This window comes from Sapajus apella, unplaced genomic scaffold (assembly GCF_009761245.1).
Source record: "Sapajus apella isolate SASKATOON/1434 unplaced genomic scaffold, GSC_monkey_1.0 scaffold86, whole genome shotgun sequence".
In the NCBI taxonomy this organism is placed as follows: Eukaryota; Metazoa; Chordata; class Mammalia; order Primates; family Cebidae; genus Sapajus; species Sapajus apella.
The window spans coordinates 2,796,530-2,824,047 of record NW_022437026.1 but is presented as its reverse complement, the minus strand read 5'-3'; the positions used below and the strand labels follow the sequence as shown (position 1 = coordinate 2,824,047).

Genomic DNA, 27,518 nt, shown 5'->3' with positions numbered 1-27,518 from the left:
TCCCCTGAGACAGGTCAGTGGCCCCTGGAGCCAGCCTCCCCCATCCCCTGCAGCTGACCCCATGGGAGTGCCCAGGCCTGACCGTGGGATAAGCAGGGCCGACTGGCTTCTTGCCTAAAGGGCCAGATGGCTCCTCAAAGCTGCCGGGTCATCCTGACATCAGTACTTAGGATAAAAACCAAGAAGAACTTCGGGATGGAGAGACGCGGCGCGCCTCCCTGCACCCATTCACCTGGACCTGCCCTGCTTGGCTAAGATCGCTGCCGTGTCCGCTGGGGTTTACCGCTGACCTCAAGGCCTGGCCCTGGCTCCCACGGGAGGCAAGGTGGCAGCTGGGGCGCCGTCACACGGAAGTCCTCAATTCTGGGTTGTGTTCCTGGCACAGGAGCCTGCACAAAGGCAGAGGGAGGAGTCCGGGCACACCAACCCATTACAGCCTGCACAAGGCCAGGTCAAGACACAGATTCCCACAACCCTGAAGAATAAGACCATGGTAACAAAAAAGTGTGAGCCCAAGACGAACCCAGCAGGAACTATCTTTCAAGTGTGAATTCTTTCAGATGCCAGAGATGGCTTTTCATTATGAAAGTTTCTCAGACATCTGATGCCTTCCTTTTTTTTTTTTTTGCACACATCTGACTCTCCCTCTTCAAAGGAACGAGACTCAAGTTCTTCACCCACACGAGCAAGGCTGAGGTGACCATGTGCGGCTGAGACTGAGACCAAGGGGCTGGGAAGGGGCCAGGGCTGCCAAGACAGAACCGAGTGTTAACTCAAAGGGAAAGATGAACATTGCACGCTGGAAACAGCAGAAGAGATGGGAAGAATACTGCTTCACGGCTGGAACTTGCTGAAGGCTGTGGGTATCCCAAGCCATTGCCTATGGCAGGGGATGGCTTCTTCCCCAGATAACATAGCAAAGGAATGGTCCCTGTGGACAGGGAGGGCTGGCAAGGCATCACCAAGCCTGCAAACCTCATTCCTGTCCCGTCAAGGGCCTGAAGGAGAGAACATTCATAGGGCTTCATCGCCTCCTTCCCAGGAAATACAGTGCCCAGAGCCAAACGGAGCCTGAAATCCTGGTGTGACTCACATCCACCCTAACGGTGACCAAGCCACTCATGGTATTTCCGTCTCTCCTCTGAAGCCCCCAGCCCCAGGGTGGTCCTGAAGCCTCCACCCCTCTGAGGCTGTCGGGGAGTCTGGGGCCAGAGAAGGCTTTGGAAGCTGATGGAGCCACTCTGAACTCAGGTCCAGGTAAGTTGCTGAGTAACTCAGGGCAGCTCAATCATTGATTTCTAGTTTCTCTGCCGGAAAAGCAGGTGAAGGGAGGCAAAATACACACCTACTGTTGAGTAACTGAAGATGAAGTGATGCCCTTTCAAAAGGGCCCACCTGCCTTGATGCAGTGGAGCCCTGCTAAATAATGTCACATGTCAGCTGTGCACAACGGCTCCCGCCTGTATCCCAGCATTTAGGGAGGCTGAGGTGGGAGGATCACCTGAGCTCAGGATTCAAGACCAGTCTGGGCAACATAGTGAGACCTCATCTCTACAAGAGTTTAAAAAATTGGCTGGGTGTGGTGGCACATACCTGTTATCCCAGCCACTCAGAAGGCTGAAGCAGGAGGATTACTTGAGCCCAGGAGTTGGAGGGTGTAGTGAGCTATGATTGCGCCACTACACACCAGCCTGGGTGACAGAGCCAGAAGTGCCTCTAAATGTATAGATAAGAACATCCTCCTTGCCGTAGGGGAGCAGTGTCCTGTCCCGTAGCTTCTCTGCAGCCTGGAAGGCTTCCCTGAGGTCACAGGCTGGTAACTCCAGAGTGGGTGTGTCCAGGTGTGTTTCTTTTTTATATCAGCCCCTGGGGAGGCTTTTCTTCATCGGTAGCTGGGGAGGGGTCAGGACAACTGGGGCTGTGAGATCGTGTCTCTTAAGCTGGCCTCCTTCCTGGGACCCTGGGGACCCACTTTCATGCTGCACCTGTGGCCACCATGTCTGCTCCTTGTCGCTCTGAAGCCAGGGAGTACACACGTTCTCTGTCCACACCAGCCCCTTGCTGTCCCAAGTGTACTCTTTGGACTTCCCTACCTCCCTGGTCTTGCTCATCTGTCTTTTTGGCCTCCCTTAACCCCTTGTCTGATAAAATCCACCTGTCGAAGCTCTGTGACGAGCACTGCCTGCTCTTGTGCCCTGCTGCACTTCACCGGGCTGAGCTGTCCCCAGCAGACTGTCCTCCCTGGGAAGTGGCCACAGCAGTGGGCTGAAGAACACACACTCTGGAGACAGAGCCGGTGTGAATTCCAGTCTCATCACTAAACACACTGTGTGATGCTGGGAAGGTCATGCGTTCACTTTGCGCCTCCTGGAAAAGGGGGTAACGGTACCTACCTTGTAGGACCACTACACAGGTGAACTGACACCAAACCTGTGCAGTGCTCAGAACTGAAGCTGGCGGGTGGTCCACATGTCACTAGCTTTTATTATTTGTAGCCTGGAGTCTAGAACATAGGGGAGTACGGATTCTGAATGGAGCGCTGTGGTGGCCATTTCTGAATGCAGATTGCTTGGATCTTGGGGGAAGGGGCTTGTATATGTTGCTTGGGCAAGTACAATGGAAGGATGTGAATATTTAGCTGATTCAGGAAAAATTCAAACACAAGAATAAGGAGAATGAACTAAGAAACCCTATGCACCCAGTTCCCCAGCTTCATAATTACCAACCTCTGGCCCATCTTTTTGTCTCCACATCCTGCTCCTCACCCTTGCTCCTCCCCAGCAGACATGCTGGATTATTTTTAAGCAAATCGCAGATGTGAAGAAAGCAATTTATGCTCCTAGTCTTAAAGGAAATTTCAAAAAGGAAAAAGATCATCCTATGGCATCTTCATTATGACCTAGGCTGCGGGCAGGGATGAAGGCATTCTTTCAGAGGGGAAGGAGAGGCTGGGAGGTCAAGGGCCTGCAGTCTGCAAGTCCAGGCCTTTCCAGGATGCCCAGGAAAGCTCACAAACTGCAAACCAGCTTCTCCTTAGCCCCAGAGCCTAGCTAGTTATTATTATTTTTGAGACAGGGTCCCACTATGTTGTCCAGGCTGGTTTCGAACTCCTGGCCTCAAGTTATCTTCCCACCTTGGACTCCCAAAGTGTTGGGATTAAAGGTTTCCACCTGGTTGGGCGCGGTGGCTCACGCCTGTAATCCCAGCACTTTGGGAGGCCAAGGCAGGTGGATCACGAGATCAGATGGAGACCATCCTGGCCAACATGGTAAAAACCCGTTTCTACTAAAATACAAAAACTTGACCGGGCATGGTGGCACACACCTGTAGTCCTAGCTGCTCGGGAGGCTGAGGCAGGGGAATCACTTGAACCCGGGAGGTAGAGGTTGCAGTGAGCTGAGATAGCACCACTGCACTCCAGCTTGGTGACAGAGCAAGACCCTGTCTCAAAAAAAAAAAAAAAGTTTCCACCACAGCACCCAGTCCCTAACTAGTTCTTAATCATTTTTGAGCCAGTCTGAGATACTCCACTTAAAAAAAACAAACAAGTATTAGTAATCTTTTCTCAATTCAGAAAAAAAAAAATTAATGGATGGAATTCTTAAAGTTGTCACATTATCCCTAAATCTATTGTCTCTGTGTCCACTTGCCTGCAACTTGGTGCTGGTAGAACGCAGGGTGAATAAATAGTAAAAAAGATGAATGGAAAACCCTGCAAACTGCTTACAGTGTAATCTGACAGCTTTCTGTGGACACATCTGCTTGTGGCTGTGATTTTATATTGTGCAGAATAATACATGCTTTGCTGGTAAAATTATTCCTGCTTCATATGATGAAAGTACAAGCAACCTCAGCCCTGCGGCCCTGTCTCCTGAGCACTCCTCCCCTGGCAGAGCTTCCCAACAGCTGCTCTGGCTGCGGAGAGGGAGGCCAGGGTGGGACCTGGGCACTGGGAAGGACGACCAGGAACGAGTGTGGACTCTCCTGCTACAATTCCCAAGTGCCAACACCCAGTGCACGACAGAATTTACATGGGAGAGGGAAGGAATGCAGGAAGCTGACTTGATTCCTTTCTGGGGTAGACACAGAAGTGAGGCTAAGCAAAAAACTAATTCTCATAAAAGATATTCCCAGGCCCAGAGCAGTGGCTCATGCCTGTAATCCCAGTACTTTGGGAGGCCGAGAAGGGCGGATCATGAAGTCAGGAGATCGAGACCATCCTGGCCAACATGGTGAAACCGTCTCTACTAAAAATACAAAATATTAGCTGAGCGTGGTGGCACATGCCTGTAATCCCAGCTACTGGGGAGGCTGAGGCAGAAGAATTGCTTGAACTGAGGTGGAGGTTGCAGTGAGCCCAGATCACACCACTGCACTCCACTCTGGTGACAGAGTGAGACCGCCTTAAAAAAAAAAAAAAAAAAAAAATTCCCAGAATAATTTCTCGTTGAGCATAAAGGCCCAAGACAAACACCAAAGCTGGAAACGACAGCCGCGTCCAAGCACAGGGTTCCTTGGCTCCTTTTACTCTTGGCACTCACACTTTCTGTTGACACAGCCCACACGCCCGAGTCAGTGCATCAGAGCACGCCCCACTGAAGCTCGAGTCCCAGTTCTGGGCAAAGCCCTCCCTCAATGGGCCGTCCTCATAGCTCTTCTATCTTGGCACCAGAGCAACCCCATCCCTCAGCACCGGGCACCTACTCTAAGCTCTGCAAGAGTGAGATATGACATGGAAAACCTGGCCTGGGGCTGAGGCTGTAAAGCAGGAAAAAGGGAACTGGGCATTGAAAGATGCAAACCCGGAGATCAGGCAGGAAGGGAGAGGAGGCTCACTCTTCTGAGGTCACAACAGGCTGGGGGATGTGGCCCCATGCCCATCAGGGCTATGTGTGGTGACTCCCACACCCACCCTAAACCCTGGGACCCTCGGCTCTCCAGCTGCCTGCCACTGTAGTTGGCCTCTTGGGAACTGCGGGCCTCATCCATCTTTTCTAGCATTTGAGGACACATCTTGCCTAGTGATCAGCTGGGTGAGACTCAAAGAAGGACACAGCACACAGTTTTTAAATAACTTTATAATTCCTGGTGGATTTAGTTTGTGAATAAAAAAGAAAAAATGAACAAAGTGTTTACAATAATTATCAAGGCAAAGTTGAATATAACACGATTTTTTTGTAATGTCATTATCCTGTCAGTAACACAACTCCAGCAGGAACACACACATACTGTTGAAGGCAGCGGGTGCATTTGCATCACAGACACCACCATGGAGGCTGCTACTGTTACCAAAAGGAACTCAAGCTACAAGGGGGCGGGCCCGGTGCTCCTCAGCTCCTCCATAAAGTGCAACACTTCTCTTCTGATGCATAGGGGAGCGAACCACAGGCCCCACTGGACATCCTGCAGTGATCGGCAGGTGCCCGGGCCAGTCCTGCAATGGGCCAGCAGGCCAGAGTGGGCGGTGCTGCCCTCAGGACGTGTAGCTGCAGCAGATGGATGCAATACTGGCGTGGTGTGGAAAGAGGGGCTGGACCCAGAGGTCTTGCTCTGGCCAGGGAGATTCTCTGCCTTCAGTAGGGTTCACTTCCTTTATTGACAGTGGCATCTCTAGGGCCAAGAGAGTGAGACTGGGCCTAGGAGATCTGGGGTCTGAAAAAGCTCAAAGGGAAATAATCGAGGGCCCGAAGCCAGAAGGAACTGACACGGAGGACAGTTCGTTCCACCTGGATTGCAGGCTCCAGGCTGGTCAGTGCTCACCTATGCTGGGTGGGTCACTGGACGAGATAGCACCAAGTGGGCAGGAGAGGTCCTGTGGCCTGCCAGGCAGGGGCTTCAGAGTCAAGCCCAGGTTACCATGCAGTGTTAGGCACGCTGAGCTAGGACCCATGTGGGGTGAGGGTGGTTATGGGGTTACAAACTGTGAAACCTCTACCCAGAGATCCTGAGCATGTAAAGGAAAAACCCGGCACAGTGTGAGGCTCTGAGCCCCGAATTCTCCTTCCTTTTGCTCGGCAGGTGTCTCTCACCCAAGCAGTCACTACCTAAGCTACCAGCCCGGGCCACCTATGCCAGCTTGGGAGGAGGAGGGGAGTGTGGCTGCCCCATAGCTTGAATTCCTTTCTTAACAAAATATTGGTTTGCATTTTTAAAACACAGCTCTTTAATTTTTCATTTCTACAACTACGTTTTAATCTTTTAATAATCTCAACAACAGACACAATGTAACTGCCCCAATTCTCTGAAGCACACAGACAATATCGACAAGCAAAGAAGAGAGGAGGTGGGATGGGACAAAAACCCGCTCCCCCAAATCAAGCCCTAAAACCACTTCTCCCCCGAGAGTCAGGAGAAGCACCTACAACAGGGTCACAGCACTTGCCAAACACATTAGAAAAAATCAGGAGACAGTTGGTTACAGTTTTGACACTAAAAAGTCAGAGACAGTTTTTGCTTAAAAAGAGTAAAGACAGCCATTTTGTTCAGAAGGATTTCCCTGTAATGTATGTCTTTTCTTGCCTAATTATTCCCTAATTTGCACGGGGGAAACTCCAGATTCTTTTTAAGACATTCCTTTGAGTGGTTCACGTCCCTTCCTGAGAAGCCCAGGGCTGGCAGTGATGGATGGGCTGGACTTGCTCTGCGGAGGATGCTTCATGCACTGCAGTCAGTCTCTTCTCATCCTTTTTCCTAGTTCTGAACCCAGGCAGGTGTGGATGAGGCCAGAAGCAGATGTGAAATTACTGGTATTTGCTGTCACGGGGTTCCCTGGGCTTGGGAAATGCCTTGTGGTGTCGCACTCCATGCAGCGAGGTCTTCCACTCGGCTCTTTCCTCAAAGACTCCGAGGGTAGCCACAGGGCCTACACCCAAGTCATGCGGTCAGCAGGAGGGCGGGATGGCTCCGGGAGGAACAGGACTCTGCAGCAGATCCAAATGCCAGTGGATGGGCAGCTCGGAAACATTTGTATTTTGGGGTGACACATTATGGTTTCCTTCACAACCCTGACCCTCAATAGGGGAGGGATTAGTTCAGCAGGTGGCTAAGACCGTGTCTGTGATGACTTTGCCTTCCTCTTCTCTCACTCTGGGGGTGGGTGAGCCCGCAAGGTCCTCATGGAAAATCAGACTTCAACTGACAAAAAATGGCAAATCACAATGCCACTCTCAACACTGCAGGTGGCCTTGGGTGTAGTCTGCTTTACGAGTTACTTCTAAAACCCAAGCGTGCGGAAGGCGGAGAGCCATCCATAGATCTTCTTTAGATTGTAAAGTGCAAGGACAAAGGTTAAAAGGTTAGAGCTGAGATGAATTTGGTGCTTTCCATCCACATTTCTTTTTTTTTTTCCTTTTTTGTGGAGAATGGGGTCTTTCTATATTGCCCAGGCTGGTCTCGAACTCCTGGGCTCAAGCTATCCTCCTGCCTCTGCCTCCCTAAAAGCTCAGTCTTGCTCTGTCACCCAGGCTGGAGTGCAGTGATGTGATCTTGGCTCATTGCAGCCTCCGCCTCCCAGGCTCAAGTGATTCTCCTGCCTCCCAAGTAACTGGGATTACAGGTGCCCACCATCACGCCTGGCTAATTTTGTATTTTTAGTAAAGATGGGGTTTTGCCATGCTGACCAAGCTGGTCTCGACTCCTGATCTCAGGTGATGTGCCTGCCTCAGCTTCCCAAAGTGCTAGGAATACAGGTGTGAGCCACCGCACCGGTCCCATCCATATTTCTTAACATGTTAAAGCCCATTCAAAATCTTTCCCATTTCAAATGCAATCAAAGTCCTTGCAAATCTCAATGGAGACCCTTCATCCGTGATTCAATGAGTACGGGGGTTAGAGGCCTAAGAAAGGATGGGAACCTCACACTGTACTTCTTCAGTTACAAAACCCCACTGGGATCACACCCACTCTTCTTCTTGCCCTCTTTATGGTGACACTGACTTGGGGTACAGATCTTTAGGTGCTAAAGGGCAACTAGACTTGCCGATGGATGAGTCTGGGGAAGATTAAGGGCAATCCACAGTGAGTTTTCAAGGCTATGTAACGTCAGAAGCAGGTGCGTGACCTTATGAAACCATGACTACTAGGAGAGGGCCATGGAATGACATGTCCTAGTGAGATGGGGGTGGGACATTTGGTAAGTGTTGGTTCAGTGAATGTTCTAGACTCAGTGAGATACTCTGAATGCTACAAACTGCATCCACTCTGCCCTACAGCGTAAAGGCAGGCCATGTTTATTATTGAACTCTTAGCCAGGCTCCAGATCACTGGAGATGCCAGACCAGTGCCCAAGAGGGACCAAGAAGATTCCTTGCTGTTCATAGAGACCAGATGGATGATATCTGTCCCAGAAATTTTCTTCTCAGAAGCACTGTCACAGAGGGCTTCCTTCTGTAAGTTTTTCTGGAGGGGAAGTGATGGAGAATGTTGAGATGAAGAGTCACTCACCCAGTGGGTGAGAGTGGAGGTGCTCTACCTGATGAGAAAGGCCACGTGGGTGGGATCTGGGGCACCTGCTTGCTGCCTTTCCGGCTAGACCAGAGGGAGAACAGCTGGCCAGGGCCAGGTTCAGGCCACTTTAGGCATCGCCTCACCTGCTTTCTTGGTTCTGCTGTGGCCTGTGAAGGCTGTTATCATACGGTGGATAAAGTGAGATTCTAATACTCCTGCCTTGAAGTACTGGGAGCTTTCCACATGATTTACGGGCTCAGTGATAAACAGAATTGAGGTAATTGACCACAAAGGACTACCACTTACAGTCTAACTCCTGCACCCCTCTCTGGCCAGCCTCACTATCAGGAAGCATCTCAGCAAGACGTTTATGAGCAGAGTCCATTTAAACCTTCAGTAAGAAATGCTCCACAGTTTCTCACAGGGAGATGAATTGTTTTACAGCAGGAAATAAGGGGAGCTGGAGATCTGACCATATAAGTTAATGGGACAGTCAAGGGCTGGTGGTGGGAAGTTCTTGGACTGATGGGGCTGTGCTGACTTTACAGAGTTTAAATTCTCTAAGTAAGTGGGGAAGATGACGAGAAAATGCAAAACAAAAACATTTTAGAGTCCAGCAATTCTTATCAGAAGATGTGAGTAGCCGCTGGGTTCTGGTGGTAGAGGTGGCCAAAGGGCTAGATTCGGGTTAAGTGGGCTACTTCTTGGTGCCTAATTACTTATGACTGTCACTGTCTATGCTTGGGAAGATGCCCTTAACAACGCCAATACCTTCCATTGGATTTGTAGTCTTGGGGTCCGCTTTCTGATTTGCAACATGAAGCTGGCTGAGTTCCACGAGGTACACGCTGGTGTCAGGAAATGGCCACCCACAAGTAGATACTCAGAGTCCCTCTAAGGGCAACAACGAACAGCAAAAATCCAGAATCATCAAATGGAATCCTACAGGCAAGTGGGTGACTGAGGCCCCCAAACTCAGGAATTCCATTAGGGAACTTTTCTAGAAAAGATACCTTTTCTTAAGATGGGGAGAGGGAAGGGTAGGCTACTTAGCGCTCTGGCTCAGGCAGGTGTGTCTCACAGACTCCACTACACCTCTCCCTCACTGAAAAGTGGCCTTTTCAAGGATGGGTGACTTGGACACAGTAGGCATTTCATAAATATTCTCTGAATGAAATGATCAAGGAAGGAATGTGTGTAGAACGAGAAACCTTCATTTATGCCAGAAGAAGTTTCCAGGCAATGCACAAGGCTGAGGTTACGAGAGGATGAGTCAAGGGCAGAGCTAGCAGGGTGAGTGACAGATCAAAACTTCAGCGGCCACTGGGCCGCAGGACACGGGTGTGGGGCAGGCAGGCAGCCTCCTGGAGATGATCAGGGCATCTGCTACTGGGGCACAGCTGCAGGTGGGGACAACAGGGCCTCAGATGTCAACTGTGCATGTTCTCTTTTTAGTTTTTTGTAGAGACAGGGTCTCGCCATGTTGCCCTGGCTGGTTCTCTTTCAAATAAGAGATATTTGATCTAACACCTCACTATGATAAAGTCAGCAATCTCAAACAGGAGAGACTGGTGGAGAACAGTTCATACCATCTTCTTGTTAACTGGCTGCGGAACAGAATGAGGAAGGCTGGGACAGACCGGCAGGGCTGGGTGAAGACTCAGACCGTGGAGGACAAGCACTCCCAAGCCATCGTGAGGCCTGCTCACAGCTCCCTTGTATAAAGCATCTCACTGTAAAAAGAAGAGTCGATTTTCTCTTCCCTCCCCCTTTCTCTTTTTCTAATATTCTTTTTGAGATTGTTTTTTACCCTTTTAGGAGAAAGCACCTAAAGTGACATTAGGACAGTCAGCTCTCTGGTCCGTTGGAGGCATCCTCTCAGCCCAGTGAACTCCAAGTAGATTCCTGGTTTGTTCTCATGTCAGAGGACAGGAGGTGAGAGTCTCCTCTGCTCCATGGCCCTCTGTCAGGGCAGAGCCACCAGCTCCCACAGTTCTCCACTGCTGACGACCAGGTGGCACTTCTTCAGAGAGACTCGGCATTTTATCCACCCTGAACATCAGGAAGATTAGTGTATAGACCACATCCAAAGCAGAAAGGCAGAGTAAGATGGCAGATGTAGAAACGGTGCTGGAATCACACTTCTTCAAGTGAGCAAGATGGGATGAAGTTTGTAGTGTTTGGTGCCAAGAAGGTTCCGGGCGCCTGTTCCTTGTAGTTCTCCTTTCTTGTCCTGGGTCGACCACCTCAGGCTTCCGCACAAAGCAGCGTCAGGAGGACTCTTCCAGTGCGTTGACCACTTGCTCTAGGATGTCGGGGCAATGGTCTGCTATCTGCTGAAGAATGGCGTTGGCAAACTCCTGCAGCTCTGCGTTGTCCCGCTCACCTTTCTCTAACTCATTCTGAAGCTGAAAGGAAAAGGAAGATGGGTTTCAGATACAACAATCCTATTTGCACTGAGCTAAGAATTACTGTTCATCAGTAAATGACAAAAAAGGCACTTTCTATGTGAAGTGTCTCTGCATCAAAATTAACTGTAAGAAAAGTGTAAAAGTCAATATCAAATGTGTCTTCATGAAAGTGAGGCCTGAGAAGTCAGTCACTAGTTCTAGGCCCAAAAGCAGATCATTTGCAGAGCTGTGACTTCAGCCCTGGCTTCTTACTTTAAACAGAATGTTCGTTCCACCAAGTCAGACTCATGAATGTGGGTGGGAGTGGGAGAGAGGGGCGCTATGATCTCAGATGGGATCTTAACTTTGTCAAGTGACCCCTGCCCTAGAGGAACTTATAATTAAAGGACTTCTCCATTTGCATGTATCATTTTCATTCGGTACATTAGCCTACCCTACCTGAGGCCTGCTGATTTAGCTAAAGAGATTACTTTGAGAAACACAGATAATCCCTTTGTTTAGAAGAAAGTATAGTTCTAACTTCCTGTTGTTTTTAACAACTTCTTTCACATTTCTTCAAGCATTTTAACATTTATTTAACATTTATTTAACATTTATTGAGCTACTCTGTGCTGGGTGCTAAAAGCTGAAGGGATTTGGTCCTTGTCCTGAAGACCCACTGGAGACAAGGACGTAAACAGATAAACGACCACCCAGCAGAGTGAGACCACAGCTGAGGCTTGAGCATGTGAGGGGCAGCCCTAAGAGTGACTGTCTCACCCTGGAGGAGTCTGAGGAAAAGCTACTAAAGGAGCATGGGGTCTGGATCTTGAGAGCTAACTAGAGTCTGCCTGGGAGATCAAAGACAGAAGAGGCTTAGAGCAAAAGAACAAAGGTTGATGCATGGAGCGAGGACAGGCCTGGCCCAGAACTTGCGAAAAGGGAAGCCTCAAGACGGCAGGAGTGTAAGGCATGGGGAGTGGGTGGAGAATGACAGGAAATGGAGCTGAAGACACACTTGAGGGCCAGACTGAGCATGTGAAGTGAGAGAGTTCCAGGGTGATCTGCTTAAAAACCAAACCAAACCAAAACCACAAAAAAAGAAGTCCATGAGTTTTTAAGTGGTACAGTAACACGAGCATCTTCACTTTCTTAGATGACAACTTAGAAGATGTGAAAGACAGACTGAGCAGAAGGAAGAGTCCGTCAAGGGCAGTTCCTGTTCCCAGCCCAGGTGGGGCTTAGGCAGGGCTGAAGCCAAGGGAGGGACAGTGACTTGAAAAGGACACACAGGACTGAAAGGAGGAGGTGTTATGTGAGGGAGAATTGGAGAATCATTTCTGACAATTCTAGCTGGGGATACTGGACAAATAAGACAGAAAATGTAGGAGGCAGAGCAGGTTTTAGGAAGGAAAGGAGGAAAATGAAAAATGGAATATAAAGTATAGTTAAGAACATAGGCTCTGGAGTTAGGCTGCCTGGGTTTCAAGGTCAGTTCTGCCAATTACTTTATCTGACCTTGACCTCTCCGAGTCTCAGTTTCCTCATGTGTAAAATAAGGCAATAATAACGTCAGGCCAATGTTTTAAATTTTAATTTTTTTGGAGAGTGGGGGTCTATGTTGCCTACGCTGGTCTTGAGAGTTCAAGTGATCCTCCGGCCTCTGCCTCAGCCTCCCCAAGTGCCGAGATTACAGATGTGAGCTACTGCGCCCTATCTTATAGGGCTGTTTTAAGGATTTAATGAGATAGTCATATAAAGTGTAATGCCTAACACATAGAAAATGCTTGACAAATGTTAGGTATTTTGTTATTAAATGGATAAGGTCACCCAGTAACAGCATATAGATTAGAAAGGAAAATGAGAGCTGAGTGCAGTGGTACATGCCTATAATCCCAGCTACTTGGGAGGCTGAGGGTAAGAGGATCGTTTGAGTCCAGCCTGGGCAACCCAGTGAAATCCCATTTTTCTTTCTTTCTTGTTTCTTTTCTTTCCTCCCTCCTCCCTTCATCCTTTCCTCTCTCTCTCCCTTTCTCTATTTATTTGAGACAGGGTCTCCCTCTGTTGTCCAGGCTGGAGTGCAATGGTTTGATTAGGCTCACTGTAGCCTCGACCTCCTGCTGCAGCCTCTTAAGTAGGTGGGATTACAGGTGTGTGCCACCATGCCTGGCTAATTTTTGTATTTTAGAGATGGGGGTCTAACTATGTTGCCCAGGCCGGTCTTGAAATCATAGCGTCAAGTGATCCTTCTGCCTCGGTCTCCCAAAATGTTCAAATTACAGGTTTGAGCCAGCTGAGATTCCATCTTAAATAAGCAAAAAAAGGCAAAGCAAACTGAGAATCAAGTTTTAATTCCACTGCAAGAATCTAAATGCTCAGCACCACAAGACTGGGGGGAAAAAAAGAATCTAGATGCTCTGAGCCAAGAATTAGCACTGTGCTTTTTAAACATGTCAAGGCGTTAAGAACAGACCTAGCAATCTTCTTTCTGCTAACTGGTGACTAAAAGACCAGGACACTGAGGGGCCACATTTAGACCACACTGTCTTGGTGCATCTCAAGCTCTGGCTGTGCCACATGAATAAGAATCTCTTCAACAGGGAAAGCTAGGAGGCTGGGTGCCTTGTAAATACAGCGCATAGAAAACCCAGAAATGCTGCTAAGTGAAAAGGCTATAAACTCTCAAGTCTCAGTAGAACTGACATCAACCAAGCTACAGAAGAGGTTGTGGGGCAGTGTTGCTTCAGTGTTCCATCTCGACCCTTCCCAGGAATATTCTAGACAATTCTAGTTTATATTCTGAGCCAGGTATCTCTTCTTCACTCTCTACAAGTCACTTATTTATTTCCCATGAAATATTTTTTATTCTAATTGGACTTCTGTTAAGTAGATAATCATGAAGTTACTAAAGGATACAATTTAGTTTAAGAACCTTTTTTCAGGAGTTTTCTGCAATTTAAAAGTGCTTCACAGCTGGGTACAGTGGCTCACGCCTGAAATCCCAGCACTTTGGGAGGCTGAGATGGGTGGATCCCTTGAGGCCAGGAATTCAAAACCAGCCTGGCCAACATGGCGAAACCCTGTCTCTACAAAAAATACAAAAAGTAGCCAAGCGTGGTGGCATCCACCTGTAATCCTAGCTAATTGGGAGACTGGGGCAGGAGAAGTGCATGAACCCAGGAGGCGGAGGTTGCGATGAGCTCAGATCATGCCACTGTACTCCAGCCTGGGCCACAGAGCAAGACTCCATCTCAAAAATAAAATAAAATTAAATTACATTAAAAGTACTTCATAAATATTGTAAAAACTTTGGAAAATAAAGAAAAGAACCAAGAAAAAAAAAACACCTAGAATATTACCATCATCTAGAGATAACCACTGTTATATATTTTATCATGCATTATGTGAGACGTTGTGTACATGTGTATTTGTGTGTATAATACATTTCCAAACAAATTCTAAAAGTTCTTTTTGGAATTTGATAATGGATTCTAAAATTTATCCTGAAGTATAAGTATAGAGAAGAGCCAAGAACATATTTTAAAGAAAGAAGAATGACGTTAAGGCTTGCTTTACAAAGGCTGGGCGCAGTGGCTCACGCCTGTAATCCCAGCACTTTGGGAGGCTGAAGTAGGTAGATCATGAAGTCAGGAGATCGAGACCATCCTGGCCAACATGCTGAAACCCCCTCTCTACTAAAAATACAAAAATTAGCTGGGTGTGGTGGTGAGTGCCTGTAGTCCCAGCTACTCAGGAGGCTGAGGCAGGAGAATTCCTGAACCCAGGAGGTGGAGGCTGCAGTGAGCCAAGATCATGCCACTGCACTGCAGCCTGGGCAACAGAGCCAGACTCTGCCTCAAAAAAAAAAAAAAAAAGACTTGCTTTACCAAACAAAACATGTTATAAAAGTACAATAATTAGAAAAGTATTCGGTTGATATCATTAAATAATAAGTGGGATTTAGAACATGATCAGGAAGCATATGAAGTCAATGAACTGTCCGGGTTAACTGGCCCATTTATGGTTGTATTCTTGCTCATACCACACAGAAATATACATTCCAACTGGTTAAAGATGCATACTTAAAAACATGCTGTGAAAGTACTGGAAGTAATTTAAGAGCATATTTTTTATAATCTTGGGATGAGGAACAGAAAAGTGTTTTTAACTTTATTTTGGGGAGGAGGGTAAATGCTTTTAAATTCAGAAGTCATAAAGGAATAAAAGGGGAAACTGGACTATTTGGAAATTTAAAATGTCTGCATGGAGACAGAAGAGCTATAAATTAAAGTACAAATGATTGGCTTGAAAAACATAATAAATACAAAATGAAAAGGATTGACATCAATGTATTATGAAGTGGTCCCATAAGCCTAAAAACCTATAACCTAATTAAAAAAACAGGCAGAGAATATGAACAAAAAACTCACAGAAGAAATGCAAATAGCTAACAAGCACAAAAGTAATACCCAACTTCATTAATGATTAAAGAAATATGGCCAGTGGCTCACACCTGTAATTGAAGCACTTTGGAAAGCTAAGGCGGGTGGATCACTTCAGGTCAGGAGTTCAAGACCAGCCTGGCCAATATGATGAAACTCTGTCACTACTAAAAATACAAAAATTAGCTGGATGGCTGGTGCCTGCAATCCCAGCTACTTGGGAGGCTGAGGCAGAAGAACTGCTTGAATCCGGGAGGTGGAGGTTGCAGTGAGCTGAAATTGCACCACTGCACTCCAGCCTGGGTGACAAAAAAAAAATTACAAATTAAATAAATAAATGTAAACTCGAGGTATACTGACTCATGCCTGTAATTCCAGCACTTTGGAAAGCTGAGGCAAGCAGATCACTTGGGCCCAGGAGTTCAAACCAGCCTTGACAAGATAGCGAGACCTGATCTCTACAAAAAATTAAAATAAAAAAAGTAGTCAGGCGTGGCTGTGTGTGCCTGTAGTTCCAGCTACCGGAGAGGCTGAGGTGGGAAGATCTCTTTAGGCTAGGAGGTTGAGGCTGCAATGAGCTATATGATCGTGTTACTGTACTCTAGCCTGGGCAACACAGTGAGACCCTGTCTCAAAAAAAGAAAAAGAATGAAAAACTCTAAACAAACAAACAAGAAATATAAATTACACAATATAGTTTTATATTTTTCCCCTGTCACACTGGCAGGCATTTCAAGGTCACTGACAATCAGTGTTGATTTGGGCGTGGGAAGTGAGAATACTGAAGCAATGACCAGTGGAATGACTGTAGGCGGGTGAGCAATTTGGTCTCATCAGCCAAATTTAATTGTATATGCCCTGTGACCAAATAATTCCACTTTTAGAGTATGTTCAACAGAAACACAAGTAATAAATTTAAGAATTTATATATAAGCATGTTTACCAAAGCAATTGTAAGAACAAACATTTTTCTAAAGACCTCAGTGAGGCCAGGTCCAGGGGCTCATGCCTGTAATCCCTGTACTTTGGGAGGCTGAGGCGGGTGAATCACTTGAGGTCAAGAGTTCGAGACCAGCCTGGCCAACATGGTGAAACCCTGTCTCTAAAAAAAAAAAAAAAAATCAGCTGGGCATGGTGGTGAGCACCTACATTCCCACCTACTTGGCCGGGGGGTGGGCGGGGGGTGGGGGTGGTGGCTGAGGCAAGAGAATCACTTGAGGCAGAGGTTGCAGTGAGCTGAGATGGTGCCACTGTACTCCAGCCTGGGTGACAGAGGGAGACTGTCTCAAAAACAAAACAACCCGAAAACCTCAGTGGATGGAAGGAGTTTCAATTTTACTGTACGTACTTCTGTTCTGTTTATAGCACAGGCAACATCAATTTTGCAATGAAGGATATAAACAAAAATATATAACATAAATACCCTTTAAAACTGTATATACTAACACGTGGTTTCCTAAGGAAAAAAGAAAGAAAAAAAAAAACTGTATATACTTTTAAAGTTACAATTCTGATATTCTATGATCTTAAGCAGGGAAAAAGTGAAGTGTATAAAATATCCACTGAAAAAGTATTAACTGACTGGCCAAAAATAAGGAATGAAGTTCTGACACATGTTACATTATGTAAAGCTACACTATGTAAAATATATAAAAACATCATGCTAAATGAAAGAAGACAGTCTCAAAAGACCACATATTGTATGATTCTATTCTTTTTTTATTTTCAAGACAGGGCCTCAGCTCACTGCAACCTCCGCCTCCCAGACTCAAGTGATCTTCCCACCACAGCCTCCCAAGTAGCTGGGACTATAGGTGCATGCCACTGCACCTGGCTAATTTTTGTAGATATGGGGTTTCGCCATGTTGCCCAGACTGGGCTCAAACTCCTGGGCTCAAGTGATCTCCCCACCTTGGCCTCCCAAAGTGCTGGAATTACAGGTGTGAGCCTGATTCCATTCTTGGTGAAATTCCAGAGTAGCCAAATCCAGAGTTGGGAAGTAAAATTAGCAGCTGCTCGGGGCTGGGGTGGGATGGGGTGATTGGCAGTGACTGCCAATGGGTGGGGCTTCTTTTTGGGATGACAAAAATATTGGAAAATTGATTATGGTGATGGCTGCACAACTCTGAGAACACACTAAATCTACCGAATTATGCACTTGCAATGGGTGAATTATATGTAAGTGAATTATATCTCAATAAAACTATAAAAAATTGGCCGGGTGTGGTGGCTCACACCTGTAATCCCAGCACTTTGAGAAGCCCAGGCAGGTGGATCACCTGAGGTCAGGAGTTCAAGACCAGCCTGCCCAACATGGCGAAACTTCGTCTCTACTAAAAATACAAAAAATTATCTCAGTGTGGTGGTGGGTGCCTGTAATCCCAGCTACGTGGGAGGCTGAGGCAGAAGAATTGCTTTAACTCGGGAGGTGGAGGTTGCAGTGAGCTGAGGTCACACCATTGCACTCCAGCCAGGGCGACAAGAGCAAAACTCCATCTTGATAAATAAACAAACAAACAAACAAACTACGAAACTATAAAAAATTGACTGAGTGCTCTATTCAAAATGCTGTGTAGTGAATGCCCACAAAGATGCAGAGATAAAATGCTGCTGCCTTCAGTTTGGACAGAAAGGAAGGTGGGGGTTGGGGGAGGGGGGGCGGGTATTTTCTTGACAGCAGAGGCCAGAAAAGGGTCATTTCAAATGGAAACACAGTGTGAACTGAGGCACAAAGGAGGAAAGGCACTGTGCTGCTCACTGCAGTTCAGGGGCACAGGGATCACTGGATCTTGATGGAAGCAATTCTAGTTCAAGAGAGAAAAAAGGCCCCTGGGCTGGCCAAACGGGCACCACTCCTCAGCAGACCCCCATTCCATTACACAGTTTCAGTGAGGCCACACCTTAAGGGCACTGTGTTCCATTTCAGACACCTCATTACCAGAAAAATGGAGACAAACTGGAGTAAGTTCAAAGAAAAATGGCAGCATGACTGAGAAGCTGAAAGAATCATTTTATGAGGCAGGATTAGAAAAACTAAACATGTAGACCTGAACTAAGTAAAAATGAAGGGCAGGGAAATGTGATTATTACCTACAAATGCCAGGAGGGTGTAAACAAGAAGGCGGACGAGTGATTTAGCACTGAAGGAGGAAGTATAACTAGAAGCGGCAGAATAAGATTAAGGAGGAAGAAAAACCAGAGGCAGACTCTAAGGCTATGCTTTTTCCAAGGTGTAATGTATGGTATACCTCGGAAAAGGTGTTTAAAAATAGAGGGAATCACAGAATCGCAGAGTTTAGAGAAGGAAGTGCTCCTTCATTAGCTGGAGCTGCTTTCCATCTGGTAGGCCTTTCTCTGTTCTCCAGGGATTACACATGGTTCAAATTTTATCTGAAAGCAGTATTAAATGTGGGCACAGCTGAGCAGGGAGAGATTTCATTGGCACTTGATCCATTATATTCTTTCTTGGCTTGAAAGAACCTCAAAGATCAACTTCTCTTGTGTAACTGTGATTACTTTTAAAATAACGATTTTTATTTTGTTGACTTTGGTTGTAAAGCTTTAGTCATTCTGAAGTTGATCTCAAAGATCAACTTCTCTTGTGTAACTGTGATTACTTTTAAAATGATGATTTTTATTTTGTTGACTTTGATTGTAAAGCTTTAGTCATTCTGAAGTCAAAGGAGTACAGGCATGTGTTGCTGAAGCTTTCAGATTGCTCAGGAAAGAGAGGCAACGTGAAGAAACCAAACTAAAAACTTATATGATGTGTTACACAGCACAGGTGTGAAAACAAAATCCGAAATGGATTAGAACCTCATTATAGTAAAATACAGCAGCGCCCCCTTGTCCGCGGTTTCCCTTTCCGCGGTTTCCCTTTCCACGGTTTCAATTACCCTCAGTCAACTGTGATCTGAAAATATTAAATGGAAAATTCCAGAAATAAACAATTCATAAGTCTTACAGTGCATGGTGTTCTGAGTATTGTTATAACTGTCCTATTTTATTATTAATCCCTTACAGTACCTGATTTATAAACTAAACTTTATCTCAGGTATGTAGGTATAGGAGAAAACAATATCTGTCGGCTTCAGTACCATCTATGGTTTCAGGCATCCACTGGGGACCTTGCAACATATCCCCCAGAGTAAGGGAGGACTTACGCATTTCTTTAGCATGTGGATGAAAAAAGGCAGTTTTTGTATAGCTGTGGAATGCAATGGATTCTGTGGATAAGTTGGGAAAGGTGTATTTTAGCGTCTGAAACTTCCTGTAACAGATCGGACTGGAGACAGTCTTGCTCTCTTCTACTCCTTGCCCGTTACCCACACCCCCTCCCACACCTGCTTATCTTCCTCACTTCCTCCTCAAGGAAGGCCCCTTAGGCTTAAAACCAGAAAAGAATTTCCCAAAGAGTACAGATTAAATTGTGATTTATTGAAAGTGCTCATTACATTCTAGTCACAATGAATTGATTCCTTCTCTCCCCTTCCTTTTATTGCCTTGTTAAGGCTACAAATCCAAAGGTAGTAGATGTAAGACGTAGTAATCCAACGAGATTTTCCATTCTCCATTTTCTAATACTGGCAAGTAATCTCACTACTGCAAGTATGACAGTGAAAAATATTGTCTTCTTGTTTACTTTCTTAAAAACACCATAATTATGGGCAGCACATAAGTTTACCCAATCACCTCCCTAGCTATGCAGATGCCATTTTCTGTGCATGTGCCGAAAGCTTTGTATCTAAAAGCAAACAATAACAAAACATCTAAAACACCTCCAGAGTAAAACAATTTTTACTGAACTGCAGAACAAGTTTGTTATCATGAATTCTGCCAGCCCTGTCTATAACTTAAGCATGAAGCCTCCTATCTCAGCACCTTAGTTTCCTCCACATATAAAATTTCTACTACAAAATGTTCCTCAAGCCTCCTGGGCACCGCAAGATTTTGCAAAAATGCCCCTTTTCACCAAACCTTACATTAACTAAGATATTCTGGAGGAAAGGACTGTTGGAATGACAGATGCACAAGTGTGTACCTCCAATAGAGAAAATGTGGAATATGCTCTGTTAAAATAACAAATTCTATATTCCAGGGGCTTGGAGGTGTGGTTGAGGACAGCCATGAAGGCAGCAGGTCTTGCTGCTGCTCTCAGTGCAAAGGGCACTACTCACAATGGCTCCGTGCTGTTGACTATGTGAACACCCAGGGAGTCTGAGGTAATGCTGTACTGGATCCATCCTGCCTCAAAATGACCCCATCTGGCTTCTCCAGGCCAGCAGGGCTCCCTGCCCATACTCTTGAGCTAACTCTCCATGTCTCTGTCCCTTCAATGAACTCTATGTTTCCAAGGCCTCCCGTCCCCTGATCTTTCCTTATGGCTTCTAAGGGCACTGACTCCTGCCTGTCCTGAAAAGATGTTCAGAATCTGCATCTCTCCAGCTAGTAGCAACTTTTCTCTTCCCATCACCAAATTTCTCAAAAGAATAGTCTACATGTGTTACCTGCATTTCTGAGTTCTCTCCTAATAACTAAGAATTTAGTTTCTGCTATTTCATTGAAATGTTCTCTCGAAAGATTACAAAAGCCTCTACATTGAAACTATAAAATATTTGGAGAAATTAAAAATGTCTTAAATGGAGGAAAAAACATGATCAAGGATTAGAAGCCTCAATTCTGTAAAGCTGTGAATTCTCCCTGAACTAATCTATAGAGTCAATGCAAGCCAAATCAAAACTGGCAGGTGTGTATGTGAATAGACAAGCTGATTCCAAAGAGTAAGTGGAAATGCAGACAGCCAAGAAATGCCAAGATAGCCGCCAAGAACAAAGCTATACAAATGTTCCTCTCTGGAAGAAGACTGTCACTGCAAGGCAGCAGTGATGAACATACGTAACACTGGCATGAGAACAGACACAGACCAATGGGACAAAAAGAGAATATGGAAAAACCCTACACGTACATGGCCACTTGACTGTGCAGTGGGGAAAGGATAGTCTTTCTGATAAATGCAAAACAAATCTGGATTTCTAGCTCACACCATTCACAAAAATCAATTCATGATGAATACGTATATAAATGTGAAGGGTAAAACAATAAAGCATTTACAAGGAAATATAAGAGACCATCTTTAGGGAATGTAAAGATTTCTTAAACAGAACACAAAAAGCAATGATCACAAAAAGAAAAAATTGATAAACTGTATCTACATTAAAATTAAGGATTTCTGTCTCTTAAAAAACACCATTAAGAGAGTGAAAGGGCAGTCCACAGAAGGAGAAAATACATATCTCATAGAAGATGCATATCCATAATATAAAGAATGCCTATAAACCAGTAACAACAACAGTTAATAATAAAAAATAAGTAAGACACTTGAATGACCACTTCACAAGAGTATACTGAAATGGCTAACACACATATAAAAGAGTAGATAACTCATTAGTCATCAGGAAAATACAAGTTAAAATCACAAGGAGATACTACTAAATACCCACCAGAATGGCTAAAATTTAAAAAGATAGACAATACCAAGTGCTGACAAGGATGCAGAACTACTTGACCTCTCTACGCTCCTGGTGGGAGTATAAATGGGCACGACTACTTTAGAAAAACAGCTGGCAGTATCTACTAAAGTTGAATGCCAAGGCTGAACAAGTGAACTTGTAGGTATAGGTAAATTCACCTGAGGACACTGATAACAGTATTAAAACCTGGGAACAACCCAAATGTCCATATTGAATGAACAGATGATAAATATTTTGCGGCACATTCATACAATGGAGTATCATATAGCAATGAGAATAAAGGAACTGTATGTATAACAAAACAGATACAGTTCATAAGCATGATGTTAAATGACAGAAGCCAGACACAGTAAGAGTCTATATGGTATGATTCCAGGCATAGAAAGTTTAAAAACAGGCAGAACTAATCTGTGGTATTTAAGGTCAGTTTATCCTTGGAGGATGAGGAGTGACTGGAAGGAGGATGACAAGGGGCTTCTGAGGCACTGGTAACATTCTGCTGCTTGTTCTAAGAACCTGATACATCAATATGTAATTCAGCTGTATACATATGATTTGTATACTTTTCTGTATGCAAGTTATATTTTGAAACTTAAAAAATACCCACCTAGAACCACCAAGGATTATCTAACTGTACGATCCAATCTGACACTGAAAACACCTGCGAGGCTGTCTGTCCTAGAAGCCCCCAACACCCACATGTTTCTGATTCTCCTCTGCTTGCCCAACATTTCTTCCCTGTCCTGGTGCTGTTCCTCTTCTTTCTGCTCAGTCTCACATGTGCACGGGTCTCCTGAGGTCTAAGGAGATTTTCCACTCTTCTTCCCCTTAGATCCTCTGCTTAGGGAATCTTGTTTACTTTTAGCTTTAAAAGGGGTGATGATAATAACAGCAATTAACTTACTGGACATTTATTATGGGCCAAGTATTATTCTAAGTGCTTTCGTGCATTCACATATTTAATCCACTTTCTTTCAAATGTATTTCTTTTTGAGGTAGGCATTTGTTCTTTAAAAAATGTTTTATCACAGAAAATATCACATGTATACCAAACAAACATAATAACTCTTCTATGTCCACCATCTACATGTAGCCATTATGAAGGCGGGTCAACACAATTATAACTCTAGTTTCTTTCTCTACTGAGTTTCAGACTCACATCTTTCCAGTGCCTGATAAACATCTCTTGGTGAATGTTTCCTTACACATCAAATCATACTGTTCATATTATTTAATGAACTATTCTTTTCACCTAAGAATTAAACAGTTTTTCATGTCATAAAATATTCTTTTAAAATAATTTATAATGGGCTGTATTGTAATCCATTTTATTAATATATTGTAATTTACTTAACTAACTCCATTAGACATTTAGCTTGTTCTCAAGTTTTCATTACTATAAATATTAATGTATTATATTTTCCCATACATAAATCTTTGCGTGTCTATGATTTTTTACTTAAAATTCCTGAGTCAAAGGGCATAAACCTGTGTAAAGCTTTTGATAAGTAACCAGACCATTCTAGAATAGCTGTACTAATATTCAGCCTATAAACAAGAAATAAGGGTGCACATTTTCCCACTTTCTCAACATACTGGGGACTCAGACATATCCACCAATCCCAACCTCACCAATATGACAGCAATGTTTTCATCTGAGGTTCTTTCCATCTGTAGTGAAGCCAAAAATTGGGGTAAAACATTAAAAAATATGTTTATTGGCCACTTCTTCTGTGAGTTTCCTATTAATGCTCTTTCTAGATTATGCTGCTTCTAATTTAGTGTTTTCTTTTCTTTTTTCTCTTTAAGATAAAGAGATTTGCTCTCTTGCCCAGGCTAGAGCGCAGGGGAGTGATCATAGGTCACTGTAACCTATGACTTCTGACCTCAAGCCTCCTGAGTAGCTAGGACTACAGGAGAGTGCCACCAAGCCTGGCTAAGGTTTTTTTTTTTTAATAAAGAGACAAAGCCTCACTATGTCGCCCAGGCTCTTGAACTTCCAGCCTTAAGCAATCCTCCCACTTCAGCCTCCCATGATGTTGGAATTACAGGTGTGAGCCACCACATCTAACCTAGTTTTTTCACTTCTGATCTCCTTGTCACAGTCCTAATTCAAGCTATCATGTCATAGCATCTTTTGCTTATTACAATAGCTGCATAACCATTTCAACCCTGGTGTAAGAGTAATCTTTCTAAAATAGGCTGGAACAGTTTCTTCCTCCTCTTCCAATATCTTAAATTATTTTCTTCCTATGAAATAAAAGACTAAGCTTTTTGGCATGGGAGCCACTGCTTCAGTTTAATCTCCTGGTACAGACCTGCCATTCCTTGTCTTTGCTTTTCCTTTTCTCTCTTTCTAGAATGTGGATAGTCTTGCTTCCTACACATCTTTCTCATCCTTCACTGTTGAACTCAATTGCCCCTTTTCTCTGTAAGGCATCCCTAGTTAGAAGAGTATACTGCTACAGTATTCATTTTGCCCCCTTTTTCAAGAGTTGGTTATATGCTTAATTCTTCAACTGTTCTGAAAGTTCTTTGGCAAATTCTTTTTTGTATACCAAGTCACCTAACAAAAGGCCTGCAAATAGCAGACGATCTGAAAATGATCGGTGAATAAAATAATAGAATAGATACTAATTCTGGGGAAGGCCTTGATAACGTTCTAAAGAGCTATTTAAGACCAAATTTGAAGCACGTCCAAACCAAAACAGTCTAGTGATACCGGCCCTTTGGTAGACGGCAGAGTACAGCATCCCAGTCTGTTTAAAGTTCTTAAGAGATGGAATATGGGACAAGTATAGGATACAAAGGTGGCCTCTGGTAGAAATTTTCTGGCTTTTGTGTGTTGAATGTTATTAAAATGTATTCTGTTCTTAGTAGCTGTTCCAGCCCTCCTTGAACTCAGAGTAGTAATGATTTCTAGAGGGACTTGAGCCAAGAATCACAAATGCAACAGCAGCTCAATCTGAATGCTCAAAGCAACACACGCTGGAATGTATGCAGCAGAGGGAAGAGGAGAATGCCCGAGCCCCTACCACTGCAGGGAAGAAACAGACAGGAAGCGCTGAGGAATGGGAACACTTCAGAGATGAGGCTCTCCAAGCACATGCCGGACAAAAGCATGGTTACAGCTGGCTGCAGGGAAACCGCTCAAGCCCCTTTCCCTCTTTCAGTGTTAGGATTAACTGCCAGAGAACAAGCTGACAGTCTAAAGAATAAGGAACGCAAGGGGGCTGAATGGAGAAAGAGAAGCAGAGTTAAGGGGTGGGCTGCTTGATTCAGGGAGATTGCCCCAAACATTTGCTGCTCAGCACAAGTCATGATTTTAGAATAGGCACAACATTTTCTCTCCAGTAAAGATGTTAGAGAGAGCTACTAGAACTCCGTGAAATAAATTCGTAAAAGAGAAAAAAAACGGTTAAGAGTTCTGTACACTTGGCCTGATTTCAAGGTAAACAACTCTATTCATAGTCACAAAGCATGAGGTGGAAGGGAGGACGTATTGATGGTATAAAGAAGGGACGGTTACAAGAGGGGTCACTGAATGAATTCCGTTGTGGTTGGCAGTGACTCACATTAATTCCTTTCTGCAGATGGTTTGGTGGAGGGCAGGAAATTATTCAGAAATGCCTAGTTTGGTTTAAGCAGACAAGAATCTAAACCTGAGGTTCTAACAGCTAAGTCCCAGGATGTGTAGGCCGTGAGGTCAGAGCTATAACCTGGCATGATGGTCGGAGCCTTTTGGAGCTGACAGGTCAAGTGGAAATGGTGCCCGACCTGGCTAGGTCTGGCCCACAAGCCCCTAATGTGAATCTGCAGGATTCTTAGGAGATATGAAGAGATAAAATTACTTCCTAGTTTGGAATTTTACATAACTGGAATAAATGGAAATGTATTTTGCCGTAAGAGCATCTATTGAATAAGAAATAAAACTTACATGGTTAGAGGGATCTGTAATCTCTCTAACCCTAAATATTTTTTGTCCAGACATCTATTTTTCTACAGGCATTTGGTCACTTTTTTACTCTACAGAATCCCTTTAGTACTAGGGAAAACTAAAATTGTTCTTGAGGAATTTATCCTATGGTTATTTCCCACAGATTAAAGTTAACTCCAAAGGCCTCTATTCCTTGCTATTTCCAGTCCGCACTTGCAGCAGACTCTGTGCAGGTGGGCTGGAAGTGGTAATGATTGTGAGGTTGCTGTGGGGGCTTCTTCTCCCTCCCTGTCCTTTTTGTTTCTTTGAGATAGGGTCTTACTCTCTCCCCCAGGCTGGAATGCAGTGGAAAGATCACAGCTTCCTGCAGCCTGGAACTCCTGGGCTCAAACTCTAAGGCTTCCTGCCTTAGACCCCCGAGTAGTTGGGACTACAGATACGCACCTCCACACCCAGCTCCCCTCTCTACTTTGTGATAAAGTCCTTTGCCAGGCAATGTATGAATTTGTTTTTACAGGAAGGAAAGGCTGTTGCTTAGATCAAAAGTAAGTAAGATGTTACTGCTCTCCCATGACTAACCTTGAACAAAATGGCCTAATAAAAGCAAGAGTTTGGCTTCATTCGGGTCTGTCTATCCAAAGTCAAAACTCCACTGCTGAACAGTTTGATAGTCCACAATAATCTCCTCCAGATTCAAGTGATGATATAAAGGGACTTCCTCCTTTCCTTCCCTCATGATAGAAGATGGGATTCCCTGGATGGGAGGGAATCTCAGGTATGTAATTACTTTCTAGTATTATCAACAACACTTTATGCCTGGCATATAGTAAGTGTTCATTAAATATTTATTGAGTGAATGCTAGCCATATGCCTTAGGGTAGCTAGATTTATCATCCTTCCTCCCTCCTTCCCTTCCTTCCTTTTTTCATTTCCTCTCCTTTCTCCCTCCCTTCCTTTTTCTCTCTTTTCTTTTTGGGGACAGGGTTACACTCTGTTGCCCAGGCTGGAGTGCAGTGCTGTGATCATGGCTCACTGCAATCTCTACCTCCAGGGCTCAAGTGACTCTCCCAACTCAGCCTCCCAAGTAGCTGGGACTATAGAAACATGCCACCATACCCCGCTAATTTTAAATTTTTTTGTAGAGAGGCGGTCTCACTATGCTGCCCAGACTCGTCTTGAACTCTGGACTCCAGCAATCCTCCCACCTCGGCCTCCTGAAGTGCTGAGATTATAGACATGAGCCATGTCTATAGCTTGGTCTAGATTTTTTAATGTTAGGTCATCATATATTTCTACCACTCATTTTTAAAGGTTAAAAACAAAACACACTGGGCGCGGTGGCTCACGCCTGTAATCCTAGCATTTTGGGAGGCCGAGGGGCATGGATCACCTGAGGTCAGGAGTTCAAGACCAGCCTCGCCATCAAGGTGAAACCCCATCTTAAAAAAAAACAACAAAAATCCCACAAACAAATCAAGAGCCTCTCTGTTTCCCAGCTATGGCACTGAAAACTCTGCAACTGACACTGACAGCCCCCAGCTCTAAAAGAAATAAAACGGTTAAGATTTCTAGTGAATTCTATAAAAAAACATAGCTCATCATTTACTTTTCCATCCTGTCCCTGTCCTCCGTCTGCAGCTCAGGCAAATATCCAACAGTGGAACAAGCAGAGCTATAAATGCTATACCCAAAACAGGCCAATTCTGAAATTTAGACTCATCAGCCCAGAAGTGAGCTACAAGAAGTACCAGTTCCATTCTCTAACATTACAAGT

At 44.7% G+C, this 27,518-nt stretch overlaps 1 protein-coding gene across 11 annotated transcripts in view; it reads right to left on the bottom strand.

Annotated features, from left to right (window-relative positions):
• Positions 1-9,037: 9,037 nt before the first annotated feature.
• Positions 9,038-27,518, bottom strand: part of ERC1 (ELKS/RAB6-interacting/CAST family member 1) — a 542,093-nt gene continuing 523,612 nt past the window's right edge. For all 11 annotated transcript variants that reach the window (XM_032254227.1, XM_032254224.1, XM_032254230.1 and 8 more), the window contains one exon: positions 9,038-10,853. In XM_032254227.1, the coding sequence (XP_032110118.1) occupies positions 10,716-10,853 (138 nt within the window). In that variant the 3' untranslated portion in view covers positions 9,038-10,715. The remainder of the gene's footprint in view (positions 10,854-27,518) is intronic.